The sequence below is a fragment of the Octopus bimaculoides genome, chromosome 12 (genome assembly GCF_001194135.2).
Source record: "Octopus bimaculoides isolate UCB-OBI-ISO-001 chromosome 12, ASM119413v2, whole genome shotgun sequence".
Taxonomy (NCBI): Eukaryota; Metazoa; Mollusca; class Cephalopoda; order Octopoda; family Octopodidae; genus Octopus; species Octopus bimaculoides.
Window position 1 is genome coordinate 7,557,910 of NC_068992.1, and position 11,838 is coordinate 7,569,747.

General features: G+C 34.6%; 1 protein-coding gene across 2 annotated transcripts in view; it reads left to right on the forward strand.

Annotated features, from left to right (window-relative positions):
* The window catches only part of LOC106870424 (serine/threonine-protein kinase mTOR), a 72,546-nt gene extending 61,178 nt beyond the window's left edge, over window positions 1-11,368 (forward strand). Inside the window, exons 54-58 of one of the 2 annotated variants that reach the window (XM_014916489.2) lie at window positions 863-925; window positions 4,844-4,966; window positions 5,868-5,939; window positions 7,320-7,425; window positions 8,115-11,368. In XM_014916489.2, the coding sequence (XP_014771975.1) occupies window positions 863-925; window positions 4,844-4,966; window positions 5,868-5,939; window positions 7,320-7,425; window positions 8,115-8,130 (380 nt within the window). In that variant the 3' untranslated portion in view covers window positions 8,131-11,368. The remainder of the gene's footprint in view (window positions 1-862; window positions 926-4,843; window positions 4,967-5,867; window positions 5,940-7,319; window positions 7,426-8,114) is intronic. The other variant, XM_014916491.2, reaches the window with a different exon arrangement.
* The last annotated feature ends 470 nt before the right edge of the window (window positions 11,369-11,838 follow it).

Sequence of the window (11,838 nt, forward strand, 5' to 3'; positions counted from 1 at the left end):
GGATGGACTGTGGGGGAAAATACAATGAAAACAAAACTTGCCACACAACAGGTGGGTCTCCTGATAACAGAATAGCTTATGATTGTGATACACAGTAGGGGACCGTATTCAAATGGTTCTCTGAATGAACAAAATTGAATAACAAGCAGTTTTTTTTTTGTTTTTTTGTTCTTGTTTAAATTAAGCTCACATAACAAACTGAAATCTGATCAGCAAGCTATGAGCAGATTGTGCACACACACACACACATTAATGACTGGATGAGTATATATATGAATGGTGTGCTGAATGAAAAGATTATATAGTGACCATTTTCTTTTTCTGAAGAAGATTACATTCAGCCAGTGAGCTAAAATCTGAAGAACAAAGTAGTGGCTGAGAGAATGTGTGTGTGTGTGTGTATATACAATTTGTTAAAATCTATGTATGCATTTTGTGTTTGCAAATTTTCATATTTTATAGAGAAAATATTTATAAAAACACAGCCATGGAGTGACAGAAGCAGGGCAAAGGGAAATGCACACACACACACACACACACACACACACACACACACACACAATGTATACTCTTGTACATATATATTTATGTATTTGCTGTTATGAACAAAAGGAAAGCATCATTTCATGTCTTTATGCAGAGTTTGTCTGGCTTGGAAAGGATTATCCTATTATGTATTTCAATTACTCATGTAACAAACAATTTGGTTAATGAAAAGGGCTCCAGAACAGATTGTCCATGTATAGAGATTCCACTATATACATACATACATATATATGTATATATATATATATGTATAGCTTGGCTTCTCTGCCCGCTCCCCCGCCTTCTCTTTCTTGTATATTTACTCTGATCCTTTCAGCAAATGATAAGCCGAAAGGAAAAGCTGAAACGTCGGATTCTATGCCCAGTAGTCAGGAACGAGGTGAGTGGGCTGTACAGACTGCAGGGGCGGGGTGGGTGGGATGCTGCAATGTGTATTCGCTTCCTTTTCTTTCTCTTTTTTGTTCTGCACTTTAGCTGCCACTGCAACGCATCTTTTAGCTGCAGGGCCTGTGCACTCTTTGCTCACACTAGTTTTGTTTCTAGTTGTTTTTTTTGTTTTTCAAAATATTCACTTTTGTCATCAATTGTTGTCATTGTTGTCTTGTGTTTTACCTTTTTTTTTAATGTTTCATTTATTTATTATATTCAATTTATTTATTATATTCGATTTATTACAGTTATTTTAATTTCGCTTAATATATTTCAAAATTGCTAATTGCTATTAATTTCAAATAAACATTAAATGTTCTTGTGTTTATGTAGTATGTTCTTATTACAGTTCTTATTGAATGCATTTTTTTTATTCAAAAAAGGGCGTTTAATGAGGAGAAAAAAAACTCCTATTTTTCTTGCTTGCTGAAATATTGAGCTAGAAACATAGCAATAAGATTGTGTGTGTCTTTGAAAATGTGACAGAATAACATTGTTGCAGCATTGGATTAATACAAGTGAGGAATTAATCTCAATACTACTTTGTCTCAGTTATTTTATACAGTGCGAGTTATTAGTTGAAGCTGGGTTGAGCATATTTGGCCATGGCAAAACTTTGCCTTGCATCCTTTCAAGTTCAATGAAGTTCCAGTCCAGTACAAGGGTTCATGTAATCAACTAAGCCTCTGTTAAAATTGTTAGCTTTGTGTCTAACTTAGAAATTATTATTATTATTATTGCAGAAAGCTGGCAGAACCATTATCACACAGTAAAATGCAGAGTAGCATTTCATCTGTTCAATGTTGATGAAACAAATACCAGTCAAATACTGGGGTTCACTGACCTCCTTCCCTCAAAAACTGATGGCTCTATGACAAAAATAAGGATTACTAATATTATTTATTATTAAAGCAGCAAGCTGGTAGAATCATAAGAAAAGCAGGCAAAATGCTTAATGGTATTTCACCCAACGCTATATACCAAGTTCAAATTTTGCTGAGGTTGACTTTGCCTTCCATCGTTTCAGGGTCAGTAAAATATCAGCTGAACTCTCGGGTTGATGTAATCAACTTACCCTCCGCGCCTAAAATTGCTAGCCTTGTGTCAAAATTTGGGACCATTATTATTATTATTATTATTATTATTAAAAGGTAGTGAAATGGCAGAATCATCAGAGCATTGGTAAAAAATGCTTTGCAGCACTTGTTCCAGCCTTTTCATTTTTATCTTTTTGATGTTGAATAAATAAAACTAGCAGTGGAAGTTTGAGGGTTGATGTAATTAACTGGACCCCTTCCACTAAAATTGCTTTGTGCCTAAATTTAAAAATGAGCCTGGAAAAGTAGACATTAAAACGATGATGATGATGATGATGATGATTAGTTAAGTATTTGTGTTGGGGAACGTGAGAAAAAGCAGACATGTTAGGACATCCTGAGTTGTCTTGCCTTTCAATCAACTTAGCAGTCAGTGAAGAGTTAATTTCTGAGCATTTGTTGGGGTAATTCACAGAGGTTTTTAAGCCGTGTTAATCGAAATGGCATGGTTACTTTGAGATATTACAGTAATTATCTAATTATGCATTTATTTGGTCATGGCTATTAATAATAATTGTTTTACCTTGGACACAAGACCGTAAATTTGTGTAGTTGATTAAATCAACTTCCAAATACGTAATTGGTTATATTATTTTATCAGTCACAAAAGGGTGAAAGATCCAAACTACAAAAGTTGACCTCAGAATATAAAAAGGTTAGAACTCAAAGTGCAAAGAGCCCCGATAGACATCTCAAGACACTTTGTCTAATAACCATGCAATTCTGCCGTTCTGTCTGTTGCCCAAAGAATTTTTAACATAGGTATCAGGTTTCAAGGGAGAGGATGTTGATTATATCGACCTCAGTTCTTGACCGGTACTTCATTTACTTCGGAAGGGTGAAAGGTAAAGTTCACCCCATAATGACTTACCTGTCATACATCATGACTTTTCCAGGCTCTTTTGCTCTGCACCTGTTGCCATTTGCTGTCAACACTTTTGCAACACAACCACTACGCACATTATGTCTCCTCAAAAATGTATAGACTTTGTTGTTGTGTATGTCGGGTTAATGCTTCTGATATTGCATTGCTTTTTTAACTCCTGTTTGCACTCTCTCTCTCTCTCTCTCTTCATATTCCATGTTGTACGTAAACATATTGTATTTAGTTTTGATCCTCTTTAACTGCAGCAAATTCTTTGATTTCATTGGCATCCACATTTCTGACAAGTTTCAGTGATTTCATTTATGTAGAGAAATAGGAACAGATATAGCTGTGTGATACCTTGGGCAAGTGTCTTCTATTATAGCCCTGGGCCAACCAAAGCCTTTTGAGTGAATTTAGTCGGCAGGGACTGAAAGGTACCTATTGTGTGTGTTTGATTGTCATTTGCTACAAGCAGGTCTGTTGTTACTTCTATCAACTAATTATCTGCTCGCTTCACATTTCCAGACATGTTAAATAGGTAACATGGAAAAAGACACAAAACATTCATAGAAATCTACAACAATTTTTTTTTTTTTTTCTTCAGAGCAGAAGCAGTAATTCCTTCTTCCCTTCACCTTGAACCCTAAAACTCTGCTTTCAGTATCTCTAACTTTAACAGTAACCCTTCTATATTCTACTTCCACTGAGCCATTAACTGAATCCAGCCACTCATTATCTCACTTGACAATAATTTGGACTGTCAGTTTCAACTGTAAAATGACTTTCTCTATTTTCAAACATTCAAGTTGATGTAGTTTATAGTGTAAGCAGTCAACCATCTTCAAATCTTGCTGCATTTTACATGGAATTTTTGGTCCTCCAAACTGTCTTCAGCAGTTACAGCCCATGTTTCACTGCCATGAAGCATGGCAGTTTGCACACATGCATCATACAATCTACCTTTCACACTGAGTGAGAGGCCCTTTGTCACCAGTAGGAGTAGAAGCTTTCTGAACTTTGTCCAGGCTATTCTTATTCTAGTGGTAACACTCTCTGAGCATCCACCCCCACTACAGACATGAGGTAAATATTGCCTTACTTGGAACCATGTGGTTATAGAAAATCTGCCTCAACAAAATTCCATCGAACTACCTGCAAGCATGGAAAAAAAACATTATGACAATAATAATGTCACTTGGACTAATCCCTGCTACCTTTTTTTTCTCTTCTTGCTTTTCAAAGTGATAGAGTATGATTTGGTGACAATTTCGCTGTTATTTCCAGCAAGTTGAACAACTACATATGACTCTCATAAAGTGGACTTTTTTTGTTACAGTCTGAGAGATGGGGGGAAGGGGAAGAGGAGCTTCTATATTTCAGAGTTATTGTGGTCAAATTCTTAATACTTTACTTTTAGTTTACAGAACTAAAACCATGATCTTGAAGAGGGACTAACTGAAGTTGTCATGACTATTGTCTATTTATCTGCTCCACATTATTCCTTGGTCAAATATTTTATGTCTGTCCAACCTGCAACAAAAAGCACAAACAGACTGGTGCAGCAACTGTTGTGCAATGCTCTGCTGCAAATGGTTACCTCATGAATGCAGCATAATGATCAATAAGTCTTCACAATTCACTGCAGATATGACTGACATTCATACAACCAAAGTGTATATTTACTAAAAAGAGTCTAAACCTTTCTTTTAGAATGTCAGCAGCGATAGGATTTGAGGGAAAGGATTGGTTTAAAGAATTAAAACCTATTTAGTAATTCTGCTTGGTTCCGCATGCAACAAAAATCCTTTTTTTTTTTTTCTTTTTACCTTGTCATTTGTATGTTTTTTCTCTTTAAACATGTTTATCGTGTGTGACTATTTTATTCTTGATGATTCTGTTCCAGGTGAACACCTCATGGAAGCTGGTGATATGCAAACTACACACAAGAAAACTACTGGCCAGAATACCACTGTTGCTGCTGCTACTGCTGCTGCTGCTGCTCCAGAAATGATACATTCTCTTTCTGGTAAATATTAGGGATATTCGCCTGTTTTATCAAACTCTGTCTACTTTGGGATAGAATGTAGTGAATTGTTTATTGAAAATTCGATTTCCAGATGGCTGGCAATTAGCCCTGTAACTTTCAGACTATCAAATGTAATGCTTATTGAAAATAATGTGAATACAATGTTTTCAATTAATCAAGCATTATCTCTTATAGCATCAAGATCTTGATGAGGTTGTTGCTTAATTTTTGAATGACATTGTAGGGTAGGTGTAAAAGGCTGGATCCAGCCAATTTGAATACAAAACATGTAGAATATTTGGGCCAGATATGGCTGGTTTCAGTGTTAAAGTGGGAGCTACCAGAAGGATGAAAATCAAAATTTGATTTCAGCAGGATTCAAACTCAACATAATTCAATTGGGACACAGATCATCAGACAGGCTCATTTAACTTTTGGTGAAACAAATATCAATTAACCCTTTAGCATACAGATCAGGCCCAAATATTCTACTTGTTATTTGTTCAAGGTGGCTACATTCATCTTCTTACACATACCCTACAATGTCATTTAATCACATCATTGAAATCTCAAGTTTATGAGAATGTATGATTAATTCAAAGCAATGTGAATGAATAAAGATTATGTTTGACAGATTAATCTGAATGTTTAAAGGGTTAAAGGATATGAATAATTGCAACAAAGCTATGTGTCTGTTGTCTCTCAAAATGTGTCTTGGATGTAACTAATATTGGTACCAAAAAGCCACTTAAAATAATCAGTAGGTATATTGCGAAATATTGGGTAAATTCCTGTGTAATTTATTTAGCTTAAATATTGATGGTATTGATTTACAAAAACCAATTGACACATAAAAGAGGTTTGTTAATTGTGTTCATGTTTTCTACTTGATATATCACAGACACAGTTCAACCAGAGGCTTTGAACAAGAAGGCCATATCTATAATCAACCACGTCAAAGAGAAACTGACAGGTAATTTCTCATTACTATCTTTGTACTCCCCCCTCCCCCCCTCTCTCTCTGGCTCACTGAATTGAAACTCGTCTTCTGTTCCTAATATTTTGTTGATATAATCTAAGACTTATGGTTTCCACAGATGGGGGTCATAAATCTTCTTAAAACAGGCATGGGCAACCTTTTTCGGTAAACAGGCCATATGTGACCTGGTTCATCATCAGGCAGGTCACACCTCTTACAAGGTGGTTTCAGAAAGTTCCTGGACTTGTTATGTTAATGAAAAATAACTTATTTACGTAAGTTTTAACTTCATCTCTTTTGAAATAGTCACTTTGCTTAGCAATACACTGGTCCCGGTGTTCCTGCCACTTTTGGAATCCAGTCTGGAAGCCATTTTCCATAAATCAATCAAGAGCTTTCTGCTCTTTGCTCTGGAGTTTGACAACAGTGTTAAAATGACAACCTTTTCATTGTGGGGAAATGGAAGTCCACAGGTGCGACATCTGGTAAATAGGGCAGGTGTGCATGCAATGCCATGTTGTTTTTGGAAAAGAAACTCATGAGTGAGGAAAGCTTGGTGAAGTAACCAATTCTTTGCACTCTGCAGATCTGGTCACTTTTGCTGAATGTTCTCCCTCGAACACTTCAAAATGTCACAGAACTCTCAATTGATGGTCTGGCCCTGGGGGATGAATTCTGGATGCACAATATCACATTTCCAGGGGTGATGCTCATTGTCTTCCAGGGACGTTCTTCTGCTTTTGAAGCACTTGTGCCACTCAGAACATTGCATGTGACCCTTAATCTCATCACTGTGGCATGGCAACCCAAACTAGCTCTCACTGCTGGAATTTCAAACAACTCAGTTCGGTGCCATCCCTCCAACCTCTGCAACCTTGGTTCTTGACAGAATGACATGATTGGCTACAATTGTTTGGACGTTGACAATTTGGCAAAACTGACTGGACATTTGGTAACTAGGGATTTTTTTTGTTTTCTTTTTTGGCCCTGGAGGCAAATGCATGTGTGTGTGCAGAAATGTACACATACAGAAAGAAGGAGAGAGAGAAAGACACTACAATTTCTTAATTAAACACAATTGACAAACACTTTCCCTCTCCTCACACACATACACACAGTGATCGAGGATGAAAAGAGAGAATGTATGAGACAAACATTGAAAAACAACACCAAAACATCAGTTGAAAAACATCCACCCAGTTTCCAAATGGGATACAGATCAGGATGAAATGTGAAATTGAACTCTGATCATAAGGATCCACAAATAAATGCTGCAAGGCATTTTGTCCAATACAAGCAATTCTTACATTAAAAAAAAAAAAAAAGAAACAAAGATATTGGTGTGAATTATTTTTTTTGCTTCCGTTTCTTCAGGTCGTGACTTTTCAAAGGAGGAAGCTGTGGAAGTCTCCCGGCAAGTTGACCTTCTCATATGTCAAGCAACATCCCACGAGAATCTATGCCAGTGCTATATAGGATGGTCTGTGTCTCTTTAGCTTTATTTATTCCTTATTGTTACTGCTTCTGTTGTTTAGATCCAGGTTAAATCTGGTCGACCAGATCCATGGTGTTCCAACTATGTCCATCCTGCCTTTTTTGTTTTCAGACCTAATATATTTAGGACAGCATTATCTAATGTCTTTCCTTTTGTAAAGGAGTAGTTTATGATTTGAGGAAGATTCAGTTGTTTTTTCATGCATGTCATACAACCATTTGTAGGATCTTTTGTTTACCTCGTTTTTCCTTTGTATAGAAGAAATGATGATGATTGTGAAATGATGACATTATAATGATAAATAATAATACATGCCTGGTTGAAGGTATCAGAAGATGCTTAACCCAATTGTAGAATTGTAGATGTTTTGTAGAATAACAAATTAACCTCAAAATGATCCCTCAAACTACTAAAAATAGCAGCTGAATCTCCCTCAAACCATACTGTGCTGTTTTAACACAAAAAAAAATGGAAGGATACTGTGAACAACAGTGTTGAATGCCCAAAACAACAGAATGGTCATGGCTATTTTTGATCATAGGTGTCCTCGATCAGGATGGCCTGGAGTTATACAACAACAGCTGCAAATAAAATGTGCCATTTTAATAAACTTTATAAATGATTTACATTGTGTTTTCAATCCTATGGATATACATTTCTATTTCTCGTTGCAGGTGTCCATTCTGGTAGTGATTCATGGTGCTTAAAAATGGAATAAATGTTTGAGAACGTAAAGAACTTCTTATCCAAACAAATAGAGAGACTGTCTGTACCAGTACTGGTTGTCAGCCGTCAGGCTAACAAAACCATAAGTGGATATAACCAAAAATAAAAATCACTCCCAGAGAACTATTGGCTGATAGAATTGGCTGGGTCTTCATTTTTATCAATGAGTTTTAGTAATACAGAGATCTGTTCATCTGTATTAATTTGGTGAATGTGGATTTTATTTTCGCATATCTTTATTATGCATAAAGCCACATGTTGTATGATTGTGCAATGTTGATACTTTTTACTGAATGCAATCTATGCCTGCAACATGTGTGCCACATGTTGCAGTGTGCAAGTCACATATTAGAGACAGGGGTGGGGTGATCATACTCTAAAGCTAGGCCTTCTCATAAACATTCTTCAAGAGGTTTATGTGTTACATTCATTGAAATCCATTACTTACCTTACACCAAGGAATAAAACAAAAAAAAACAAGACATAAGCTTGAGACTCCGCTACAATTATTTATATAATGAAACAATTCTTCTTTGTTTTGAAGTCCAGTTTACTAACCTGATGTATTATCTTGTGGAGACCACTCATTTATCTCCTCCAATTGTCTGTGTATGCATGTGTGTGTGTGTAAATCTTAAAATTTTTTTTTTCTTTTCTTTACAATTGTAAATTATTTTAATAGCATCTCCTGATAATTAAATTGAGCTTTATTTAAAATTGGTCTCTTGACATGAATTGTTTGTGATATGTATCGCTAGCAGCCAACTTAACAAAGCCCAAAGGAATACATGTTCAATTTCCTAAACCTTAAAAACACATTAAAATGCTGCATTCCTTATACATTAAAGGAATTCATTACTCCCCCCCCCCCCCCCCCCTCCGTATACTTTTTCTGTATAAAACTGATTGGATTAGTTTTGTGTTAATATTTTAGAGGCATAGGTGGGGAGAAACGAGGGAGAGGGGGTGCAAAATTGCTTTAGGATTTTCACTGACAATTCAACAAGGGATGAGATAAGGGGTTAGACATAAGGTTTATTTACTTTGCTGAAAGATTTTTTTTTTTTCTTCTTCTTAAACTTGATAAGCAAATAAGCTTTTTTTTTTTTTTATCCGAATTTGTCTGTGTAGGAGAGAAATTGTTTAGTTAAACTATAAGTACCAACATGATATTCTCCTATTTCACATAAATCAAGTTTTCTCTTTCATCAGCAAGTGAGAAGAAAATGAAAAGATGATTTGGTACATCAAAATATTAAAACTATCATTCCATTACCAAGTTGGTTTTTTTTTTTCTTTCTTTTTTTTCCATTACATTTTAATTTTCTGTAAAATGATTTTACAATAATTATTTTGGTTCTTTAATCAGATTTCTTACAATCAAAATTAAAATTCTTGGAAACAAAATCAATTATGATATTATTAAGAAAGTTATTTGAGACAATGGTTTAACTATTGTCAGAAGGTTTCATAATTAAAACGGAAAAAATTAAAAAATTTGGTGGTGACCACTAAATTATAGTCTTGTAAATATTTTTAGAATATTCTGCTTTAATTTGCTGCAGATACAGTAAGGTAATTCAATGTGTGTGTGTGATTCTTAAATACAATTATTATATGCATATAATGTCTACTTGTCTGCTGACTCATTATTTCGGGATTTCAAGTGATGAAAGAACACTTCTGTGTTTTCTCAAGCTTCTATGAACTATATTCACAGACTGATGATACTTCAACTGTTAAATTCTGTGGTGTTTATCTAATGTATCTTTTATTTGATAACACCTGATTGATTTCAGAGTCTTCAACCTGTTTAATATCATCTTTTGGTTTAATTATTTCTGCTGATTGTCCCACCACCACCACCACCACTAACCCCATCTGATTGTACAAACAGTTCATTTTAGTGAATGATATATTGAATGTGTTTAATTAAGGTGGCAAGCTGCTGGGCTTATTTCCACACCAGACAAAATGCTTGGCAGCATCTGTTCCCGCTTTACATTCTCAGTTCAAACTCCACTGAGGTTGACTTTGCCTTTCATCCTTTCGGATGAAGTGAACTAAGTATCAGTTGAGTTCTAGAGTTGATGTAATTCACTGGCTCCCTCCCACCAAAATTTCAGGTTTTGTGCCTATAGTAGGAAAGATTATTATTATTATTATTATTATCATTGAGTCAGTCAGATGACAGAATTGTTAGCAACATTCCTTTCAGCTCTTTACATTCTGAGCTCAAATCCTACCAATGTTAACTTAGCCTTTCATCCTTCAAGTGTCAGTCAAGTGCTTGGGATTTCATGTAATTGGCTGATCACTTCACCTCAGAATTGCAGGCTTTTTTGCCAAAATTATGATTATTTTACAAAACTTACCATGACTGGAAGTTGTCTCTTCTTTCTAGGTTTTTGATTTCCTGTTTTTCACTTTTCCATATAGACAAAAAAGAAGCAAATGACAAATTTATTGGGATTCCCCCCCCCCACGCCCCCAAGCTATCAATCACTGTTCACTATTTTATTTTATACGTATTGTTGTACAGCTTGTTTAAGTGGGTATATATAGTAATCATTTATACAGTTAATCTCTTTTGTTACCAAATTTCTGTTTCAATTAATTTTAAATATAATGAAATATTTAGTAAAATAATTTTATTATTAATCTGGGACCCGGAGCATAAATTAACATGAAGTTTTGATGGAATGTTTTAATTTAAATCGCTTTAAAACAGGAGGATTATATCATAACCGGGGTTGATCTGAGGCAGGTTGGTATCAAAAGGGTTAAGCTATGACATCATCATCTTTGTATAAAAAACAAAAAAATCAACACCGTCTGTCTGTATGAATTACTTCTCTTCCATAGCTCAACTACAATCTCCCCAAATCATCCTGATATTTATTTAGATGAGGTAATAATAATGATAATGGTAATGATGATCTAGTTTAGCAATACGTAAGGAAGAGTTCTTTTTGTTTTTTAATCATATTTTACAAAAAAAAAAAAAAGGGCTTTTCTTTATTAACCCTTTTACTGCAGAAATCAGTTTTATATACAAATCTTTTTCTTGTTGAGGAATGTTTTTATGTTTGAAAATATTTTCTCTTGAGCTATGTTGAGTTTCATCAAGTAACAATGACTTGCAGAAAATGCAGTTTTATTTTTTTGGTAAATATTTAAATAAAATTCTTTTGTTATTCCAGTAATGGCATTAAACTCAGAGTGAAAGCATTAACAACTTTGCATTTGAGAGCTCCTTTGAATTTACTGATTTACACTAATCCTACTTGATTTAAATTTAGGGACTTTATTAATCTTATTTATGGCCTAATACTGATTCTCTGTATGTAGATGCTTCATTTTTACATGAGACTTTTAGTTTTTGATGTGCTTCGTTCCTTTTTTCACATCCCCTTCCAAATACTTTATACATGTAAGTATATGTATCCACACACACACACACACACACACATATATATATATATATATATATAGTTTTAGGGAAAATAACCAATTTTCAAGAACTCATCGATGAAAATCCACTATCACATATAGAAAAATTAATAATTAAAACCACAATAATTATAAGGCTCAATTTAATTTTAATTTTTTATAAATTGATTTTAATTGAGTTTTTTACCTGTAATTTTGGATTTTGTCCCTAATAATATT